General features: G+C 33.7%; 1 protein-coding gene across 2 annotated transcripts in view; it reads right to left on the reverse strand.

Annotated features, from left to right (window-relative positions):
- Nucleotides 1-1,009: 1,009 nt before the first annotated feature.
- GNAL (G protein subunit alpha L) overlaps nt 1,010-24,581 on the reverse strand; it is a 115,484-nt gene continuing 91,912 nt past the window's right edge. For both annotated transcript variants that reach the window (XM_026699404.2, XM_026699405.2), the window contains exons 5-12: nt 20,126-20,223; nt 6,527-6,581; nt 5,987-6,060; nt 4,912-4,970; nt 4,560-4,680; nt 3,959-4,089; nt 3,220-3,287; nt 1,010-2,589 (exon numbers count right to left, since the gene is read on the reverse strand). In XM_026699404.2, the coding sequence (XP_026555189.1) occupies nt 2,443-2,589; nt 3,220-3,287; nt 3,959-4,089; nt 4,560-4,680; nt 4,912-4,970; nt 5,987-6,060; nt 6,527-6,581; nt 20,126-20,223 (753 nt within the window). In that variant the 3' untranslated portion in view covers nt 1,010-2,442. The remainder of the gene's footprint in view (nt 2,590-3,219; nt 3,288-3,958; nt 4,090-4,559; nt 4,681-4,911; nt 4,971-5,986; nt 6,061-6,526; nt 6,582-20,125; nt 20,224-24,581) is intronic.

Below are 24,581 nucleotides of genomic sequence, written 5' to 3' on the forward strand. Positions count from 1 at the left end.
GTATGCAACTTAAAGAAGCATTATAAATTAAGCTGCAGAAATTTATAAACTTGGTTTTCTTCATCTACTTATATAAACTTTAAATATAATTTTATTCTGTAAAGAAGAGTTTAGGTTAGCCTTCCTCAGCTATGTTGCCCATCTAAGAATTGAGACAACAGATCCCAAAATTTCCAGGCATGCTGGAAAGAGTTCTGGAAGTTGTAAACAAAATCCATTTGGAGGGCATTAGATTAAAATTGTCCAAACAATAGAATATAATCTGTGACATTTGCAGCAAACAAAGAAGAAGGGATAGAATTACAATAACTACCCCATTCCTTTCAATAACAGAACCATCCACTTTTTTTAACAGGCAGTAGTTTACATTTTCACTGCTTTCTTTGTAGAGGAAATATGAATCTTTAGACTGGTATGTCTTCATCATATCAAAATAAACGTCTTTCAATCATCTTGGAAACAGAACAAGGTTATGACTGAATACAGTATGTCAAAGTACCAGTTTCAGAGTGGATCTAAAATGCTTTAAAATCAGAGTATTTTGACAGATTACTAGCCTGATTCTTTTGCAGAGATAAATTGTTTCTCAGTTTCTAAAAGTGATCTGGGGTTATATATGCAATAAACATGCCTTCCTAATTTAAAAATAGTTTCACATTATGCCATCAAAATATTTTAAGAGTAATTTATCTTCATAGCAAAAGGCAAAGATAAAGCTAAGTGTTATAATCTATGAAGTTTTGAATTTGTTATTGCATCTACAAATTTTAAATACTCGTACAGATTTTCTCAGGCACTGGAAACTGTACTCTGACATAATGCCTATGTATAAAATATAAAACAATCTCATAGTTACTGAGAAAGGCATGCCTTATTGCTACACCAATTCTTGCTTTTATGCTGAACTGTACCACAACTTATTTTGTGAATGTCATTTGCATAAATTATTCAAGTTTGAAAAAAACATTATGATTCTACAATATTTAAAATAAAACCATTTTCTATGATCTGTTTATTAAGAGAAATAAATACGTCATTTTGTAATTCTCTTAGGCCAAACACAAGGATTACACCTTTTTCTTTCTTGCAATTTGCACAATAAAAGCAGCTGTTGCAACAAAGATTGAAAAAAAAAACTTATCTAATGGTGCCTTTGCACATTCACAATCTGTAATTGTGAACGGTTTATGAATGACCAAAGAATTACTGAACATAGTTTTAAAGGTAAAGCAAGATATTCCCATGAAACTAACACCAGGTTGCAATTTGGACACTTAAATCATTTTTTAAAGCTGAGTCTGAAAGGCTATTGCTGCCACAGTAGCAGCAATTACTTACTTGGAAAGTTAATATGACTAAAATTTGCATAATTTATAATTTTTATACTAAAGAACGTTTTATATAAATCAGAAAAAAACCCTAAACTCTACAGAGTTTTTTTCAAACCTCCAGTCACTGCTGTAGGTAGAATTGACATCAAGCTGTACAGCGCAATCAAAAACATACTTACATCTTAGCTCATTTTACAGGTACAGCCATAATCAAGGCACAAAGATCTTCTACAAGTATTTTCTTCAATAAAATTGTACAAAATAATATTACACTTTACAGTCTGTACAATATAATAAACCAGCAGTAAAACAAAAAAAATATATTATATATTATATATATATTATATATATATTTATATTTTCATAGAAGACTGATGTCCAAAAATGATCTAAATTAATTGAATCATTTGCGGACAGAAGAAATATGGTATGTGAAGGTGAATTTTCTGCCTAAATGCAATAGGCTGAAAAAGTAGCTCTAAATTCAAAAGCCTGAGGTGTAGAGAGACTCTTAGCTCCAAACCTCCCAAAATTGCTTACCTACTCTATTCCTGGGCCAGCAATGGCTTAGAAGAGGAGGTCACTTCATCAGTTGACCTGCAACTCAGTTCGTTAAAAACTTAGTGTAATAAATATCATAGTGCTGCTACATCATGCATGTATACATCCCCAACAGTATTTTCTAATTCTGAAGCAAAGTGCATTATTCCCTTTCTTTCTCTCAAGTACTCTTCAGTGTCATGACACAAAAGGAACCCTCCAAAAACATTCTAGGTATGACACAGTGTCATCTAACTAGCAGATACCAGCTTGAACTAACAAGTCTGCTGAAAAAAAATTAGCAGACTATGTCCAATTAATGAAACATAAACAAAATTTTACAAACAAAACCAAAGGAAACAGAGGTAGCCAAAGACTTCAGTGGAATGACAAAGAAGTGGCATATAAAAATAAAACACACATATTGTCCCTAAAGCATGGGCTGACTAGAAAGTCTAATAAAAGTAAACGAACTGAGGAGGCAGATGGATCTAATATCTCTTCCTCTACTTCATCTGAGGAAGCCAAGAAAGAAAGATGCTTAAAACCACCGACTCCAAGGTGTCCTTAATTACAATAGTTCATACTGGCGAAGATGCATTCTCTGAATGATGTCTCTACAATCATTGAACACTCTTCGAATATTTTCTGTGTCAACTGCACATGTGAAATGTGGATAGCAATAATGCTTTCCATCTCCAGTTGCTGTACTTATTCGCTGTAAGAGATAAGGAAAAAGTAGCTGAAAACAAAGTTGGATAAAAGCATTTCTGGGAAATGACAACAAGATGCGGGAAGACTGGTCAGTGTAGCACCAACTCAAGCTAATGTGTCAAAAATTTATGCATTAAGCCTATTTATTTAAGGAATGCCCGGATGTTCCAAAGATAAAACCCCCAACTTGCCTAAAACTTAACCAGACAGTAAACTGAATATGTTAAATTTGCAACCTACTCACCAGATAAGCTTAGTCTGATTTTCCACTATAAAGTGATATAGTACTATAGGTTTATTTCACTGCAGCTTATTACAACTCACAACTAAAAAACACACAGAAAAATATATGAGCAGCTAATGTTTCATGAATGGTCACAATCAAGATGTTGAGGGTAAGTAAAATAGGATTTTATGGTAGCATGCTGCTTTTTTTTTTTTGCATGCTTTGCATAGCTTATAAAGAGATGTGATGAGTTAAAAATGGACTATAATGGTTTGTAATTCAATGATGACTGGTTTCAAGATAGAATTGCTTTTATAACAATTAAAGAAAAATTATAGAAAAATAAAACACTGTATTCAAACAAATTTATAAGTTAACACAATGTCTAAAAAAATCACCAATACTTACTAAAAATTCATCCCGAATAAAAAACTTTGCTCTTGTAACTTTGGGATCTTCTCCTGCATCTGGTGTTGCTGTAATGAACATAGATCTATTCAAATGTATGCAATATAAATTTTAAAAATGTGTGCATAGTGTCTTTATTTTCACGCAAAACCAATAGCCACAATATAGACAGAATATAGTGAAGCAGACTGGGTCTAGGACAGGATGGCAAAGAAGAGGGACAATACCCTCCCCTTATTTATTCAACCTATTTGCTGCCATCTATATTAAGGAAAGCTACATTCAAAGTAGATGAGTGTGATTATAATATTAGAGAAAGAAAGATCAATAATCCATGCTAGGGTGATGATACTACTCTGATATACAAAAGTGTAAAGGAACAATCAGTGTGTGAATGGAAACAAAAGTTGGGCTTTGAAGAAACAGGTCAGAGTCTTGATACTTTTGAAATGTGATGTTGGACTATACTCCTGAGAATATTGTGAACAAACAAATCATTAATCATTGAAATATAAGGCATAAATTATGGGAAGATGTAGCTCTCTGGAGAAGATTCTAATGCTAAGAAAATGGAAGCAAAGAGAGGAGAATGACCAGCAACAAGGTGAGTAGAGTCAATGATTTATACGACTGGAAAACCAGCTTAAGGACAGAATGTAATGCAGAAAAAGTTATCTAATCACTAATCCATCTCATAAACAATCATTGAATCATACAAGACTTTAGTTAAGAAACTTACCATCTTCAGGTACAGTGTAATTTGTAAATTCGGGAAAATAATCTTCAATTTTAGACTTCCCTGCCAAGACTTTTTCAGCAAGCATGTCTTGTTTGTTCAAAAACAAAATGATAGAAATTGTCCGTAACCACCTGTGAAGAGCCAAAAATTAATTCAGAATCCAACACAGTTAAACATCTATATACCTGCTGACTTTTATATTTTCTAAGAGAAAACAGCCGTCTGAGAAGGAAAATATTTTTTCAGACCAACTGGGAGTTATGGGATATACATTGGAACCAAATATCTATTAAATCTGAATTGATGTAACTGATGTTCTTTGAGACATCATTGGCATAAAAAAATATAAACTGATGCAATCACTGTACATTGAGCCAATTGTCCAAACTGCTTTAGAATGGGAAGTCCATTAAGTCTCATCTCATCAGCCTCTGTTTATAATGATGCTACGAAAACCAGGTACTAATCTGAAGATTGCAACAATTATTAAAATCAGAATAGGCATCTTGATTTGTTCTAACAGATTTTTTACAAAAATCCCCCACCCATCCTAGATACATTTTTACCAAACCAATGCAGCTGATTTATGCAGGTATCTTGCCTATTGTTCCAGATGCTTTTGAAGAGATCTAAGGACTCGCGCAATCTGTTTGTGTTGTTGTCTTCTCTTATGACCATATTGTAGCTGCTACAGGCCACAACGAAGATAATAGCTGTGACATCTAAGGAAGAACATACCATAGATAGAACATAAAGAGTAACACTTAATCAGAAACACCTATGCTTCCCACGTATGATGATAAATGCAATGTAACTATACATATAAACAAAACTATGAGATTTTATAAAGGATGACACAATAAGCCCCGATAAATAAAAAATAATACATATTTACTTTAAGAAATAAACAACAAGCATTCAGAACAAATACAGAATGTGAAAACATTTCTTACCATTAAAGCATTGGATCCATTTTCTTCTTTCATCTCTCTGACCACCTACATCAAACATGCTGTTGGAAAGCCAGAGGCTATTATTCTTTGTGAATGTACAAAGAAAATCACATTTGCTTAGTGTACACTTACTTTTGCAAACGGAAATGAAAATGCAATAAATACTGCATGAAAGCAAAATGGAACATTCTTTTGTAATATCTGCTGTCAAATTTTAGTTAACTCTCATTTGACCAAAATATAGGCTAAGGCTACGTTTTGGTCAAATTTAGGAAAGGGCAGACTAAATAATAGGTGTCCATTTAGTGTTGATTTGCTCAGCTGAAAATAGGGGGGATTAGTGTGGCTGAGTACAAATGTAACAGCAATTCTAAAGCTATATTCAAAGTTAAATAAAAAGAATTGGGCAAACCAACTTATAGAGAGGGGATTCCATGTGTAAGGAAGGTTGGATGAGCTTTTCAATTTTAGTAACTATTTCAGAAACTTTGCAATGTATTCAATCTTATTAGAATGATATGAGCAACAATTATTAATATATAATAATATAATCCTTAGAAGTAACTATCCTTGAGAATATTCTACATAAAAATGAACTGGCAGCTTTGATATTAAAATTATTAGGTAAGAAAAAGCTTATTACAGCCAAAAGAATAGGAATAATAGTAACAATATTCTGTATGCACTATATTATTTATGAAAGAGCTTTCTTATTTAGTGAAATTTTAAAGTTGTCCATTAAATTGGCTCTATCAATTAATACATTCCTGTTCTTTAACTCATTATATATGAACTAATAGAAACATTAGTTTTTATATTAATGTTCTGTACTATACTAATCTTCTATACTAAATTTAAGGTCCACAGACTAATACATCAAATAAAAATACTTAGCAAATGTTAAATAATGTCCTATGTTAGAAACATCCTGGACATCTTGTCTTGATCTATTACCCTGAATGCCATAAATGAGCAATTTCTTAAAAGAAAACCTTGGAATTAAAAAAAGTTAATTATGTCTGCGTTTCCACTGTTTTATAAAACATGACACAAATTAAAGATCATTATTACTTACTGAAAATTTACTTTGTCTACTTGGAATCTTGTCTCAAAAATCCCAGAAGTCAAAACCCTGCATCTTAAGAGATCCTGGAAATGAAAAACAATTGGGTCTGTGAAATTTTCCATTTTAATGCAGCATATTTGGCCTGCGAAGAAACGTGATATATCAACAACTTCATATAACTAACACAGTGAGCACATATTACTGTATGAATTCAAAACAAACATAATTCTGGACTTTATTTAAATATTACACTGAATTATAATGTGATAGGCACCAGCAGAATTATTTCACTCTTTGTTTACAGAATACCTGATTTTTTTTACATCCCAAAATTCCACTCCACAAACCTCTTAAACCTTTCCTCAATTTTAAAAACAACTTGACACACAATAAGGGAACAACATATGACTTGTTAAACTATGGCTGGGATAAATGAATAAAAAGATCATTGAATTCAACATATTTCCCAAGTTAAGCCTGCTTGAATTCATATAATTTATTAAAGCTGGCTCTCACACTAGTTCACATTTGTTACTCCATTTTACTCACCTGATCTGTGGGCGTGTAATCAGGCAGACTGACACTGTCTAGTCTTTCTAGGAAGCTGAAAGAAAACACATTTTTAACCATAAAAACCCAACATTGAAAACCGTCAAAAACTGCAGTTCCATCTCCATTCATATTTTTATAGATTAAGAGCAATAAGGTTGCAGCCAAAACAGACAAACATAATAAATAATAAAAACACAGTTTTACTTGACATATGTTATACTAAAGAGTTTTTTTACACTGACAGATTATGTATCTATGTTGATGCAACCAATCAATACCTTCCTGGGTGCTGATGTTTTTTTTTAAATACTATTCAGATAAATTTTTATGAATGACTCTTACTTTCTAATCTAGGGATTCTAGAGAAATATATTATTCTCACAAAAGATATACGTCCATCAGGGAAGTGGTACTGTGATAAATTTCTTAGAGGAGATGTAAAAACTAGTAGGATCAGCTGTGAATCTGATTTACCTAAGTATGCAAAAACTATTACCATGGCAATAAGATGGATAATAAGACTTAATGAACAGTACAGCATTGAGCAGGAAAGAATGTTCTAGTATTTTATCAAATTAACAGTTTAACAGCATGTCACAAGCTGGGGTGGGGGGGATTTTAGCATCCAGGTATTTGAAGAATAAATGAAAATCAATTACAATTGGGAATAGATGTCAGTTTCTTAGAGACATTTGGAACACTGCCTAGACAGAATGTTTGGGGCACTTGTTAGATAATAACATGTCTACTCTGGTCCAGTGGTTAAAACATCAGGCTAGAAGAAAAGGGGATTATAAACTCTAGTCCTGCCTTTCATATGAAAGCTGGGTGAATTTGGGTCAGTCATTCTTTCTTAGCCTATGATCTCAGGTTTGGATAAGCTGATTGATTAATTCCTATTGCAACCAATGGACCAATACTCAGTTGATTAAAAACAAAGCAATTAGTGCACTTGTGGGGAAAACGTTAGGAAAAAAAATTCACTAATGAAGAAACACCATCCTTCATGCCACATTGAGACTCAATAGCAATGAAAATGTCGAAGTACTCGAACTGCTCTTTCTGACACCATTTTGTAAAGCCCAGCAATCTGAAGCTCTGCTATGAAATACACTTTTTCACTAGAAGCCAGGCAGGTTCTGAATATTCTTTGACGTCTTTGTGCCATTTTTTTTCCTTGGGGGGGTTTCACAGAAATTCTGTTGCTCACTATAACTGTTAGACGACCCTCCTCCTTACAAGCATGGCAATCTTTATTTTTATAATCTCATGCAGATATACCATCTCTACAACCTGTTATTTTTAAAAAGACATCAGGAAAGAAAAAAAAGGAAAGAAAGTAGATTCGTAGTCAACACAATTTTTTGTTTTTGTTTTTGCACTTGAGTCAGAAGCACTGGGGTGCTTCTGGGTTGAATAAAATCTAGAAAAACGTTATTCTGAAACAATTTTCATGGTAGATATATACGAATTAATCCTTTCTACCAAAGGGGAAACTCTTCTTCACATGTACCTCTGGTGTTTTCCTTAAAAAAAACAAAACAAAACAGAATAACAGAGTTGGAAGGGACCAGAGGACTGGAGGTCTCTTAGTCCAACCCGCTTCTCAAACGGGAGACCCTATGCCATTTCAGACAAATGATTGTCTAATCTCTCCTTAAAAACTTCCTGTGTTGGAGTGCTTGCAACTTTTGGAGGCAAGTTGTTCCAATTGACTGTCAGGAAATTTCTCCTTAGTTCTAAGGTTCGCTCTCTTCTTGATTACTTTCCATCTCTTGCTTCTAGTCCTGCCTTCAAGTGCTTTGGAGAATCGCTCTCTTCTTTGTGGCAGCCCCTCAGATATTGTAATTCCTTTGTATTTTGTGCTAACAAGAAAAACTCTCCTATATTTTTTTAAAGATTATATTATACTAATAAAATTATACAAATGAAGAATACATTCAAAATTAAAAAGTGCAGAAAAAGAAAAACTCCCTTTTTATCCCCAGAAAGTATAATCAACACTAAGAATTTACCACTATATCGTAAAATAAAAGCAAACATCTCTTCATTCCATATTTCATCCCAGTTGTATAAACTCATCTCTAAAATCTTATTTCTCCCTATTAAAAAGCAAATTTTCAGTATGGATTATCAGAAATAAAAACATAAATATTAAAACTAATATAAAAAAAACCCTTTAAGTAATTTCTAAAATACTAAATAACAATCAGAAAAGGGACATCTTGCCCCGAGATGAGATTGGCTCTCACCCTCCTGCTTTTTGCAACAGCCTGAAGATCTGGGCCCCCAAAACAGTAATACACTGGAGGTGGTTGATAGACTAATAGCAGTTGCCACCTCCCCCCCATATATTCTACCCCTTTTCTCTTTAGTTATCACTTGCATTTTATTGCAATTTTAATGTGATAGTGTGTGTGTGTGTGTGTGAGAGAGAGAGAGACAGAGAGAGAGACAGACAGAGAGAGAGAGTTTTATTTAAGTGTTGTAAGCCAGGTAGAGTTGTCTTGCACCAAGATTGGTGGCAAACAAATTTAACAAATAACCAAACAAGGCTTAAGTACTGTTAATTATTTAAAAACTAGAATGAAATGTATTCTTGGTTACTGATATTATAATCTATCTTTAGATTTATAAGTATCTTTAACCAAGTTGCCTAGGAAATACAGCAGACATTTTTTTTGACAAGCTATCTCTAATTGTTGTCTTATGTAGGCAGACAACTCAGAATATTGATTTTGATCCACACATTCAAAAATAAAATAAATGGTTACATTCTGTGAAATGAAGGAGTAGAGTAGTCAATTATTTTGTTCTTCTAAAATGATCACACTGCATTCAACATGAATACTCTGGATTCTGAAATTATATGTATCTTAGCAACTTTTTTACATTCAAGAAATTTTAAAAAGAACTATTAAACAACTACTTCTTTGGGAGCTGTTGTTATATACACCACAACATTCAAATGCTAGTAAATATATCTTCAGATTGTTAGTGCTTTCTTAATATTATTTTTAAAAGGAAGTTCGCAGCAGAACTATGTCTCGCAGTGGCTATATCCTTTGTTATGAAACTCATTACATAACAATATGAAGGATTTGGTAAAGGCTAGATGTTTCTTAGTTTTCTATGTTTTCCTTCTTCCTTGTTCTATTTTCTTGGACTGAGTGCAAATTGATTGCAAAATATTAACTGCTTGATTGCTTTTGAAGAATAATGTTGTATAAACCAAGAGGCAAATCCAAGAGCAGTTTTTCTGCCACCAGCTAGGACAAAACAGGCTTCAATGGCAGGAAAACGGAAGTTTCTGAGCTATTGTCTAGATAGAACATCACATAGCTAAAGCTGGACCATCTTTCTTGACAAATTAGAATGAAGTACACCAATAGTTTCTTCAATATCTCAGAGAAATGTGACAATCTTCCAAAAATGGAGATAAATCCATCAATTTCCAGCACTTTTAAACATGCTATATTAATGACAATTTTTACTCAATTAGCTTGAAGCTTGGAACAATTGTAGATATTTTATATATAAATCATAGATGACAACTGACAGCTCAACAGTAATTTTTATAAGCAACACCCTGTTTTAAGTGGCAGATCTTTTTTTAAAACTTAACTTGCCTCTAGAAAAACTCAGAAAATATGTGTTTAAAATACTGTGAGTCTTTTGTTAACTGCCTTTTGATTATGACTGAAACAGCCTGCAGAGGGCAGAGAACACTGCAGGAACTATAATAGATGACATAATCTGTAGGCAAATGATTAGAATCATTCAGTATTCCAAACAGTTCACATGAAGTGGCAAGGTTAACAGAGGCCTTAAAGGGATTTTGCTTCCCAAGAACCACTTAAAAATTGATCCGTTTTTGTTGAACCTTTTTTTTTGTTTCAAACCAATGTATGAAAGCGACCCAAAGTTTATATATTTCATTAATTTTGTTCCATGAATTGAGAAAATACCATCATTTTGAAACGGTCATTAAAATTTAATATTTAAATAGCTTAGAGATAGAAATTTCAGGGTATATAGCCTTCACTTTGAAATTTTATCACTTGATTACATTAACTGGCAGGTACTATCTACAAACCTATGTAGTTATTCATTTAGAAATATGGAGAAACCTAGAACCTTGTGGAATCTGCTGAAAGAAATTCTTTATTAAAAACAAATTTCAATGGTTGAAAAAAGGGAAAAGATGGACTATGCAAAGGACTTAAGGAAAAGCTATGTAGGGAAACTAATATATTCCTTCACAAGTTTTTATTTTTATTTTAGAAGACATCAACCTCCTCACATGGATTTCTATTAAATCTGCCCATTATTTGTTTCATGTAAAAGTGCCCCCCACCCTATCAGAAATATGCTGTCGATCATCATACCCAGGCATGATATTACCACTACAATATGCCTGATTTTCAGAGCCTTTTCTCAGTTTCTGTTGGTGTTACTTACTGCACCAAAATTCCCTGCCTGTTAAATCATAATTTGAATGCTTTGAAACTCACTCTCTCTCCTTCTCCCTCCCTCCCTCCTTCTCCCCCCCTCTCATTTGCCTCTTAATATATGGCCACATCTATAAGGACATGTCCCCAATTTGGCAACAAGGAAAGCCTGTTTTTTTTTCTGGACTGACTACAGAGGTACTAAAGTACAGGTAGTCCTGGATGAATGACTACTCATTCAGCAACTGTTTGAAGTTAGGATCATACTGAATGAAGGGAACTTATGATGGATCCTTGTAGTAGTGGCATTGCAGGATCTTTGGAGACACGTGATCACGATTTGGACGCCTGGTGACCAGCTTGCAATTCTGATGGTTGCAATGTCCTGTGATGACATGATTAGCGTTTTTGACTTCACTGCTGGTTTCTGAGAAACAAGGTCAATGAGAAATGGATGGCACCGGAACTGCTGCAAATGATGTTGTACTAGGGCGCAATCACATAGTGTTAACAGTTTGCAACCACATCGCTTAGTGACAGAGTTTCCAGTTCCAATTATCATTGTGAAATGAAGACAGCTTGTAGTCTTCCCCCAACCAGAGGAAATGAGCGTTCAATGTGTTGGGCCTACAAATTGTATAATTCCCAGTCAATAGTGTGGCTACTAAGTTTGGGGAAAGTGTTCTAGGAAGCTTCTTCTCCTGTGTATTTTTCTTGCTTGTAATTTAAACAAAATAGGAACATGATCCATGTGCTTGGATCATGTAGGGAGATAGTACTAAGACATCTGAAAGATCAGTATGAAAGCAGTCATAAATTTTTATTCACAGATATAAACATCAGACTTAGAAATGCCAGTTGGTTGACATTATTCTATTTACCTGCTAGAAAGATGAGGATTTTCTTCAAATAATTACTGTTGAAAAGGAACAAATGGCTACAAACAACTATAGCACAAATGCTTTTGAAAATAAGCATCTAAGAATGCTATTAGCTGTTGTCATCCAATTTATGGGGTGGCTAATCCCTATTGCTTCCATGGTTAAATTCAACTATTTTGTAATATCTTAACATAACTTTTGTCTCTTTTCTTCCCTTCCCCTAATTTTTTCCAAGCTTTGTTTTCCTTATTTACTACCCTTCTCATATCACTTTAAACCCCATCCTTAGCTTATTTTTTTTTCTTATTCTGGCTGTTTCTGCTCAAAGGAGTATTCAATGGTGTGCATTTCTAAGGGGAAAGGGGCGGGCTTCAAATTTTTTAGTAATGGGCTCTCTGCCCTAATGACTGGCTGGGTAGTCATGTGGCTGGGTGGTCATGTAATCAGGTATTCATGTGACCAGGTGGGTGTGGCTAGGTGGTCATGTGACTAAGTGAATGTGGCCAACCCGATGTTGCTTTTTTGCCCTAATTATCTAAAAAAAGATATATACCAAAAAGTTGTCTATTATTTGCATTTAGAACTTAAATAAAATATTGGGTGAAACAGGCTTAATAGCAGTGACTGTGAGAGGGATGTTGGAGTCTTAGTGGAGTTTCTGGTGAGTTATGTGATTCTTATTATTTGGGAATTAATCCCCTCAGAGGCTACTGGCTATGTTATCTGATTTTCTCAATGACTCTCCCTTGCAAGCACTGACTGGATTGTTTATCTAGCTTGCAACATTTTTACAAGGTGTGAAATGCTCTTGGCTGAATGCCCAGAAGTTCAATTAAGCCTATTAAGAGCTTTCCCCTGCTTCTTGTCTTTCTGAGGTTATTGGGGGCTCTCCAAGCCCCACAGAGTCTTAGTTAGGGGCTCTCCCAAGTCCCTGCGAGCTCCACCAGACCCCCCCCTGGAAAGGGCCATATATATGAGATAGAAAATGTTAATATATGCAAATGGGAGGCAATTTTTATTAAATCAGTACCTTATTTTGTAGGCAATTGAATTCAATTACAGGTGATCTCTGACTTATGCACATTACGGTTGTAAGTCATGACAACCATAAAGTGGGGTATCACTGACTTGATTTTACGCCCTTTTTTACAGCACTTGTTCAGCTAATTACCATGGTTGTTAAGTGAATCTAGATGTCTTAGAAGGCAGCCCCATGTAGAGTTTATTATGAGATGACTAGGGCATGAGAAAGGGGCTCGCTCTTGTTGAGAAAAATGCACAATTGTGAAAAGGCTCTTCAGGCCAGGGCAACCTTCTGTTCTCTGAGCAGTATCTGCAAGTCCAGGAGATCCCCAAATTCATACAAGTGGTGTGCAGTATTTAGATCTAAAACAAGAAAAGGTTTTATTGGAGCCATGTTTTTTTCTGGGCTACCATAGTTGCTGCACAGGCTTAGGAAATATATGTTGGGAGTTTAAAGACTTGGTGACCCAAGATTGCACTCTGTTGCTACCTCCTTAACTCAATTGTGTATGTTCTCCAAATCCTCACAACAACCATATAAGCCCAGGAAAATGTGTGGCTCCTTTTAAGAAGCTGGTACTCACTCCAGCTCTGAAGCATCTTTGTCCACTTCACAGTTGAATACTTCATACCTGTACTTCCAATCCTTAAATGGCCCATCTGTGTAGAAACTGTTACAACAATAGCAATGTTTCCTGTCCTTTGGTGATATCAGCAGTTACTAGTCAAAAGTATTCTGATTTTAAAGCTATTTAAGCAATGAACATACTTTGCACCAAAATGATTACCATGTTCAGCTTGTTTTAAAGGGTTAGAAATCATGAGAATATAAATGGTAACCAGACGTATATTTTTATACATATTTATCAGTTGCTTGACATTCTTTAAGTATTAGATAATGTACAAAATATTTATAGACACAAGACCGAAGAGATAATATGTGCCCCAAGCTATAAATTTCCCACAGGGTTGGGTAAATACAGATTTCAAAACCTTGCATAATTTTTTTTCAAGATGTAATTCTTAGCATTAATGTAAGGAACTGTATAGCTGACCTGAATTTTATTCCTTGACATATAGTTAGAAGTAAGAAAAAAAGGAGGGAAAAATGGAATTACGGGAGTATAACAAATAGATGATATTTATGGAGTTTTCTGATAAAAATATAGTTTTGAAGAAATATAATTAAGACCTCATTCAGAAGACCAAATTATGCTCTTAAAAAATGAAGTGTGTATTGATAAGCAGTCTAGATTTTGAGGAAAGTTAGTTTTCTTAACTGTATTTACTGTATTTGTATGGAAGGAAGATAAGGGTTTGTTTTTCAAATTCTTTAACTTAGAAATGGGAAAATTTTTGATATTAAGGACAAGGTAATATAGATTTGTTTTGGTAGGAACGGTCTTCATTCAGGGTTGTCTTTCTGCCAGGTAAACGCAGTAGTATATGAACCATATTTTAGTCGAAAAGATATTTTTGGTTTCTAAGTCAAATCATTAACCTTTGTCCTTGTGCAAACAATATTAAGATTTATATCTGTGGTACTGCCACATAAAAAACAAATTTAGCAGACTCCCACAGTATTAAGATTAAAATAAATATCTGTTCACATGGAATATTCTGGTTTTCTGATGTTCCTACTGCAAAATTTTTTGGCATATGTTCATATGCAGGGAAAGGAAAAAAAACCCAGTTTGTAATACTAGAAGGTAAACATTAGTTCCTGCTAGTTGATGCAATGCAGCTGATTATGGCACAAAAGCAGGAATCATTAAAGATATCTCTAATATATTTTTAAACACATTTTCTCTGTCTCTCTTCTGAAATGATTCTTAAATTGTTTGATTCTTATCTGCTATACATTGTTCAGAATGCATATAAAAATAGGACCAACATTGTATTATTGTAATACACTGAATGCTATAAATTAAACTGCTTGAGGGTTTTAATGCAGTGGCTATGCAGACTAGCCCTTCTGCTGCAGGGCTTAAGGACTGGCTTTCTTTACTTCCCATGCCAACAGCATTGCAACAGCAGGAAGGAGCATTGCAAGGATTAGGAGATTTCTGATGTCTCACAACTTTTCTTCTACCTTGTTTCTGCACAATTCAGAAGTAGAAGTAACTTATACGGTACTGAAAGTGAGCAGTAAAAAAAAACAAACAGCTTCCCTTTTCCTGCAATGCCCTTTTCTGCGGCTTGAAATGAATAGAAATGGGGAGGCTATAGGATATGAAAGTTGGTAGAAGTCTACACTGAAAACAAAACCAGTCACATATAGTGCAAATCATATCACAGCAAACTCGTATTAAAACACAACATGCACTTAACACAACAACATTTCCTGTAGCTGTTATACTTTATTGCTAGCTAAAATAATACAAATTATATAGACAGTTATTAGAAATTAAAAAAAAAACTTTTTCTAAAGCAGAAGTTCAAAAGTTAATAAATAGATAGCCCATATAAAAAAAAAAAACCTGCAAAAGTTTTGTCATCCAAAATCTAAATTGGCAGTTTTTCAGACAAAATTAGGTTGCTGTTCAGTTTATCAATCAACTGGATTTTAGCTCTCATGGCAGAAGGTATGCAGCCTGGTTATCTTTCTCCTTCTTTCCATTATCAAAGGAGTGGCTGTGTGATTGCTTTCTAAAATATGCTTACCGAGTATTCAATGCAAGAATACAATGCACCTGTAATGATGATGGAATCTGGTCTTCATTAGTAACTTTCAAATACAGATGTACAAGATAAAGTTCTTAAATGTGTACCATGCTAATGTGTCCAAAGATCCTGGCATGGACATTACAGTGAATAGTCTCAAAGTGAAATGAAGAGAAAGCCTTTATAGCATCTAGTTTTCAGATACTGGAAATATTATCTAGCTGTTTAAGGATGGAACTGGAACAAATTCAAAAGTGGAAGGTAAAAGATTAAGAGTTTGGACAGCAGCAAGGTGATTCAATTGCAGGATGGCACTCAACCAAGCAAGCAAGGAAACAACCCACCATTTAATAGTTAAACAATCAAGCAATTTATGAATTTATATGTATAATGAGTTTTAATTCAGTCTATATATTCATTTTGCTATTTTTTGTTGTTCAGTTTAAATTAAATATTTACGGGCGCTATGCAAGGTGAATGCTATGTTCAAAATCATACACACCACTTACTAGATCACTTTATTTATCTCAGAGTTGGGAATATAAAATTTACCTTCCACTTTTGAATTTGTTCCAGTTCCAAACTAGATACTATACTAGATACTATAAAGGCTTTCTCTTCATTTCACTTTGGTACATTTGTCCCAATATTCTTTGAATGAGATTGAAATATAGATGTGCAAAGTATTAAGGAGGTTTTTCTGCAGCAGCTGTTAAAAATATCAGAATCCCCCCTCCTTAGGAGATCCAGAATTTATCTCTGTCTCAGTCGGTATTCAACTTTGTTTAGAAAATATTTATTTAGCAGGCCTTTTATGATCAATATTAATGTGGATGTACTGATATGATTTATGAGATTATCTTTTAGCTGAACTGTTGCTTATATAATTTTGTTGTTTTTTACAGGTTGTGTGATGCTTTCTATTACATTGTTGAAAGTTGCCTTTTAAGGAGTTATCCTTGAAGCGATACAGTATGCGTAGTATATCATATTAAATATAGAGAATAAACATTTTAGGAAAGTTTGACAGAAAGAGCAGGGACATTTCTGGCTGCCTCTCTAGTCATTCAAACATAGAAAATATTCCAAAGCCTTTTGGGAACAATGGAAAATTCTCTTTCACCACAGCAGAGCTCCTACTGCATTGGCACACTCAGATAGGTAGGTGCCTTGCAGAATATCCTGTCTGAAGCTGATATCAAACTGGGTAAGGATACATTAGGAAAGTACTTGCTGAGATTGCAATAGATCTAAACAATGATTGGACCAAAAGGGCTAAGAAACGGATAATTATGTCTTCAAACCAAAGAATTTTGTTTCCAATAGAATAAATCCATTTTTATGATTAAAGATAGGCAAGATCTGGAAGGTGTGCAAGGAAATAATTGCTTTAATTTACTTGCTGTGAGCTGGCATATCTTCAAGGGGCAAATATAAAGACCATATCCCTGGTGTGGGGATCAAGATCTAGCCTCAGTATAATACATTTGTACAATTGAGTTTTTGCATGTTGCTCTATCATCTGACTATAGTAAAAAGAAATGTTCCTTCCAAAAGTAGATCCTTAATCCTAGTCAAGAGTTTTTTGGAGAGGGGGAGAATCCAATAAGCACAAAGAACCAGTTTGGTCTAACGGTTAAGTCACCAGTCTAGAAATCAGGAAACCATGAGTTCTAGTCCTGCCGTAATCATGACTGGTTGGATCAGTCATTCTTTGTCAGCCCAGCCCATTTTACAGGGTTTTTTGTTGGGAGAAATAGGTCTGGGTTCCAACCAAAATATTCAGCTGAGTTTTTTCTTTCATAAGTTTTACTCAGGTGCAGATTCCCAACAGTGTGAATCACAGAGGCCATAAAGGAGAAGTAAAGCTTTCTATACAACTGAGAACAATCTTCTTTTTGTGCAAGAGGAAATATAATTCCAGCAATTCCTCCCTCTGGCTCCAAGAAAACCAATCTGTTCTCAAGGGCCCCTGACCCTCAAGGGATCTGCAGAGGAAGGGTCAAGCCAGAAAAGTTATGAGATAGAAATTGGGATACAGGACCAAAACACAATCTCTTTTTGTTAGATGTATCATTCTGTGGTGTAATGTATGGAGACCTTGAGTAATGAGGGAATGAGATGCTGCTTAAGGAACTCTCAAATAAGAGAGGCAGGAGCCTGCAGTCGTTTAACAGTCAGAGAAACAAACTAACCAACTACCCTAATTGATCAGCTAGTTAAAAGTGAAGGTGGAAAATTTGTACCTTCAACTTCAAAGGCTTTATTAATGTAGTATAATAAAGTAGATTTAGTTGGGTTTCCTGGCTCTAGTTTATCTGGGAGAGCTGACACATTTTTTGTTGCTTTTTGCATGAGTCCATGTTGCTTAAGAAGAAAAATAAGATAGCTCCAATAGCAGCATGTGTGGCTTTCTTAAAAAGTACCTCTAACTGTAGTTCAAATGTTATTATTCCATTTCTGGGTATGCAATCCAGCACTAAACATCGGTTTCTGTTTTAAGCAAATTACTTTCAGATTGTGAAAGTAATCCAGCCAACAGCATTGGATAAATAAAAGGAGATGGCTCCTCTTTAAAATTCAATCATCTTTAGTTAAACTCTCATTCAAACTCTCTTTAGTCAAAAAAACCTTGATAGACAATAGCCTAGCAACTACCTCTACAAATCCAATTGTTTGGTGTACACCTTGCTATTTTAGAGTTCTACACTGTCAGTTACTTACAAAAAGAGAATGCTTATTAATGTTTCTCACAGCTCTGCCTTTTAATGATATGGATAAAGTAATAAAGAGTTTCTAATCACAATTACAGTGCTTAGGAGTGTAAAAACATTGGATTGGATCTTACACTTTGCTTGCAAATGTCATATAATCTTTTCAAACACAAAGTTACAGGCACATTTTCTTGAAACACAACAAAACAATTTAGAAAAAGCCAGGCTTCAAGATTTTTGGATCAATAGTTTTAAAAATAATTTAAGAGACTACTGGCCTCTTAGCTTTTGTACCATGCTTAAAATTTCCATAGATGTTGCTAACCAAGAGATAAGGAAAAATGAGTGAATCTTTTGTCCTCTTTCCAAAGAGGAAGAAGATACAAGACCATGGATCACTTTCTCAATGGTGAATGTAAATTCTCAGAATAAGAGATCATCTGTATCGATTAATCTAAATAAGAGATAAAAGGAAAAAGAAAAGATGGGCCATTTTTAGAGGCATATGCACAGCTGCATTAGGATGTATTCCTATTATCCTGATTTTAGAGCAGTTTATGAATCCTCGGCATAGAATAGCTCTCCCTGGTTGGTTATATTAAATATAAAAAATTAAAAAGACAGTTCCAGAAAATTGGTAGAACCAAGCCAAAATAATGTTTTTCACCATTACGCAGGGAAATGGAAAGTGTTAAAATGCTTGTATCTTTTTAATCCCTACAGTACATCTATAGATTGTTAACTAAACAGTTGAGCAACAAGTGAGAAGAGTCAATACCCCTAGAAACTGTGAGCAATTTTAAATCTCTGGTATTCACAATAGCTACAAAACAGCATAATCCTAATGAATCTAAGATTTTAAGAAAGTATACTACCTTACAGTAATATTAATAGTAGGGGATAATATACTGTATCTTAAAAAGTATTCATACAGCTATGCAAACAATCCATTATTTTAGTCATAACAATGAGACTTAAACAAGCATAAATCATTAGTTTATGTTTATTTTAGTTTAAACCACATCAGCTAGTTCTGGCAGTAATTAGCAACAACAGAAGTGATGACAATAATATCATGGAAAATTTATTTTTAATGAAATTTTTGTATTTGTTTTTCATCTCTGAGACAAGAGAAACTAAAAGTTCAACAAAGTATTAGTTTAAGAAAGTACATCGTTATGCAATTACATTATTGTACATTTTTTGTTATTTCCCCCCTAAAAGTAGAAACCCACCCCTGAGCATGTTTGCCTAGTTTTGGTGATGGGGAGTTGGATGATGAAGGATTGGATGTTGCACTATATTATATGAATTATATGTTGTATTAGATATTTTCCAGTGTTCAATAAAATGAAACTGCCTAATTTTCTTATTTAGAAGGAAATGTTTTTCCATCCATGTTTTTATTAGATGTGTAAAGTACATGTGATAAAGTAAAGTATCGTGATGGACTGCAGATTTTTCTATCCATCATGAATTCTCTTTTATAAACTAACATGCCTACCTATACAAATTAAAATTTCAAATCAGCTGAAAGAAAAGAAACCAAATCATATACAATCTTATTTAAATGCAAGGACTTTGAAGAATGTTATAACTGAAAATTGAAACTATATTATGTAAACAAAAACACATTACAATTTATATACTGCTAGTATCAGTAATGTTAATTATTAACAAAGGAGGTTAATAGACTTTTTAGTCCAATGAATGATCCAGACAAAATTACAATGGAAATTATTTTCTTTTGTCTTTGAAGACAGAACCTCAGACACAGGAACACTTCATGCATATTTCCACTGGCTTCCGGTAATAAAACACAGAACACAATTTTAAAAGGATTTTCCTAGAAGTGGTACTTACTATTGTGCACAGTCAATCAGTTGATATTCATTTGATCTCTCAAAGCATGCCTTTACTCCTTCATCATTCCAGAGGTGTTTTGCATGATCAAAGAATTCCTGAAAATTGGAAATTTAATAATATATTTTATAAAGTATTTAAATAATCATTCCACTATTGTTAAAACATTTAACAGGACTTGCACTTCGAGACTCTATGCAAACAATCATGTAGCAGTTTTAAAAGGAGCCTTCTAGGATATTGCCTCTCAAATGTTATTTTAACTTTTATTTCAAAAAAGAAAACTTTTTTTTTAATTTCTATTAAAAGTTATATAAGGTATATCTATGTTTTAAATAGAGAGATACTTTAAATTGCTGCGATATTACTTTATGAATTTCATGCATAATCTTTAGAATGTAATGTACTTAGTGATGATTTTACTAGTTCAATTGGATAAAGACTGTTTTAATTATAGATTTGATGTATCACAATTCCCAGTTAGAATTTAACTTTTCCCTGAGTCATGAATGGGTATTAGAATGTAAGATGCTATTTTAAGTGTAATGTTGTTAGAACGGGGAGAAAATAAATGCCCGTTAAAAAAAAAAATGTTATTTTCATATACAGTATTATTCATTGGCTTAGGGGGCTCCAAGAATGTTACTATATTATCACTTCCAAAATTACTTTGCTTGCTTCAAAGCATATATGACATATATTTTTAAAAATATACAGAAAATGAAAATAGTGAAACAAAAGAACATAATAATGAAAGAATATTTGGATGACGGTTTATATTTTTTACAAATATTATAAAGTTTTGTGTAAAAATACAATCTGCCTTTTTCCAGCACAAAATTCTGCTACAAATGTTAGTTTATTGTATATTAATTTTAATTACAATGATAGCTGTGTCTTAATGTAAGTTATAGTTCTATTTTCAAATAAGCCTTAATTGAAGTAAAAGTTTCATTAAAGATTTGTTTATAAGTATTTAAAATCAGAGTATTACATTTAAAACTGAATTTAAAAAATACTCTAAGGGAAATCTAAAGTACCTAATTAGTTTACAATTTAAATTGTTAATGATGATAAAGTTTTCTTAATTTAATGGAATTTTATTTATTTGTTTATTTATTTTATTTATATAGTGCTCATCTCAACAGCATGAAGTGACAATTTTAGATCCTTGTTTTTAAAACCTTTATCACCGCAGTTACATTTCAGGGAATTATTTATTTCCAGTATCAGATTTTTTTAAAAAAAGTTCTAAATGTTTGCCACATGCCATGATATATTTGCTTTGAAACTTTAATCCCAAATTCTTACTAACTTAAGTTTAATTCTGCCTATGGAGATTCTCAATCATCCAGGTCATGGTTCTCCCAAAGGTGCTTTTCAAAAGGTAATTGGACTTTCTTGGTTTTTTCCTTGAAGACGTTTCGCTTCTCATCCAAGAAGCTTCTTCAGTTCTGGCTGAATGGTGGGGAATGAAAGGAAAGAAGAAAACAACAAACGAAGCAACGTTGTCATTCTATACGTTGCAGGAATATCTGAAAAGCTCAGGAGGCTTTTCAACACAAAATATTTACACACTTTAAACCCAAGAATAAGGCAGAATTATCCACTCCAAGGATAAAACACAAACTGAGCAATGTGATATATGCTGTGCAATGCAGTGAGACATGTGCAGATCTGTACATTGTGAAACAAAAGAACAACTTCACAAATGCATGGCACAACATAGGAGAAAAAACCCATCAGAACAAGATTCAGTAATCCATCTGCATCTGAAAGACAAAGGCCACTCTTTTGAAGACAGCAAAGTCCACATCCTGGATAGAGAGGATCAGTGGTTTGAAAGAGGGGTCAAAGAGGCAATCTATTAAAGTTGAACAGCCCTCTCTCAACAAAGGGGGAGGGATGTGACATCACCTATCCTCTGTCTACAATACAGTCCTCTCAGCAGTCCCCAAAAGGTTCCACACCCATTTGCACTCTGATTCAGTTTAATTGTGTTTTGAAAAGCACCTTTGGGTTAAGTTTAATTCCCTTAAATTTAATTTTGAATTCTTATGTAATATGACAATAATAAAAAGAGATATAAGCACTTTAAAGGTAAAAAAATATTGAAAAATACAATATATAAAAAATGACACCAGAATAGAGCCAACATCACAAAAGACTTGTCACAAAATAAAACAACAATAACTAAACTGCCTGGGAAATTAAATTTCATTAAACTACTTAGAATGTTTGCAAATGAAAATCTATAAATAAAGCACAACAAGAAATGAAACAAAAAAAGGTAGACTTGAAAATTAATACAAGGATGGGCAATATTTTGTTCTCTGAGGTCACATTTAGCATTTATGAAGGGCAACATTGTCAGGAACGGGATTATAACACAAGGTGGATAAGGATGTATCACACAGATGGACAAGTCCAGGAATTATATTTTCCTGAATTTGTAGAATATCTAAAACAATAAACCTTCAATCAGTTTAGCTGCTAGGCAATAAGGATGCAAAGAAAGTAAAATGCATCCTTTGTTTATAGTAGAATGCTAGAAGCATGGTTTTGAGATCTTCCACGACATTTTACCAATTTTAGGGCTTCATAGCAACCACAAAGGACTCTTCCCCATAATTTAGCTTGAAGACAGAACTTCTTCCACAAGCTTATTTTACTTTCTGATCAATGGGACAAGGCTGTATACATTTGTCCTCAATCTTGATTTAATAGACAATAGGGAAATGTTTATACATTCAAAACAAATATCTTTTAGATTTGAATTTACACAGATGTAATTTGTATAATTACATAATTTACATTTTATGCCATCTATGTAAATTTATTTATGTAAATTATGTAAACTGACACCAAGACCTGTAAATGTCAATTATGCAATTGTGAAAATGAACTAGAATGAAATCACGAAGTTATAAGTTACATAACAAGCTGATTTTCGACCAAATAAAGTTTGATGATGATAAATTATGTAAACTAACTACATGAAATGCACTTGTGTGTTTTTTTGAGGTGGAAATCTAAGCACAGAAGAAAAATTATTGAGAAAAATAGCAAAAGTTGAGTTAAAAAGTTAAAAGGCCTATACACGAAAATAAGAAACACAGCTTATTGACACCATTGGACGAGATAGCCAGGACCCGCTGCCTCAGCAGTGAGGAAAATCCTCAGGGATGATTTACAACCTGGTCAGCACGTCTTTACGCTCCTACCATCGGGCAGGAGATATAGAAGCATAGCCAGCCGAACGAATAGGCTGAAAAATAGCTTTTATTTGTGGCCTGTCAGACTTCTGAAGGCAACATAAACACCACAATTAGGTTTAATATGATAGACTTGCAGGGCCAGCACCAAGGAGACTCATTTCAGTTTCATTGTACACATGTTGTACATTGACAATAAACATCTGATTGATTGATTGAGGGAACAGAGACAGCAATTGCTTTAAAACTGGTTATGAGAATTAAATATGTTAGATGAAGAACATAAAAATGCATTGATTCTACCACATACTCTAGCAGTTGATGTGAGAAAAGGTAAAAAAAGAGGTGTACCTGCTGGTTTTACCCCACTAGTTGAGACTGACAACTGATAGGAGCTCATTACATCTCTTGGAACTTGGGTCTCAAACTGCCAAGCTGTAAACTTTTAATGGTCTAATACTCAGTGTCCTAACCACCAAGCTACTGTGTCTCTTGTCAATGTGAGAAGAATGAGTAAAATAAGGAAACATAACATGAGATTTCCTAAACACTGGTGTCAAAAGTCTTGGGGTGAAACTATTCCCAATTTATCACAAAATTATCACTTTTAATGTGTCCAAAAGGAAAAAAAAATCGCTGGAATAGATGGAAACATATACTGAAAGCACAATACTGTATGAAAACCTGAAAATAATATGTTCAGAAGTAGGCTTGAACAGAAAGCTTTCAGTTTTAGGAAGGATATCAATACTTAATGCAGGTAAAAATATTCAGAAGAAGAATGTCCCAACAAAAACTATATAAAGAGGTGGAACTGATCACACAGGTTTATAGGGACAGATGGGGATATTTGAAAATCAATACAATATGATCAGTGCAACAAAAAACTGGTATTAGAATCAAGGAATGCAATTCTAGAAATGCTTTTATTTTTTTTACTTTTAAAACCCATGAAGTTTTGCCAGGAAAGATGCATGCTGTCTATTTTTTATTCAGAAATGTACACTTCTGAAGTCACAGGATTACATTTTATGATCAGGCTGGAAAATCACTTAATCCAACACCTTGCCAGTACAGGAAATCCATTACTGGGCAAGAATTGATAGGTTCTACTTAAAAACCTCTAATCATGGTTTACTTCCTTTAAAAAAAACTCTGTTCCACTATTGAACAGCTCATAACGTCAGGAAATTCTTCCTAGTGATTAGTCTTACATCTTTTTTTTCTTATAACATAAAGTC

This window comes from Pseudonaja textilis, chromosome 3 (assembly GCF_049901715.1).
Source record: "Pseudonaja textilis isolate UNSWEBS1 chromosome 3, rPseTex1.2, whole genome shotgun sequence".
In the NCBI taxonomy this organism is placed as follows: Eukaryota; Metazoa; Chordata; class Lepidosauria; order Squamata; family Elapidae; genus Pseudonaja; species Pseudonaja textilis.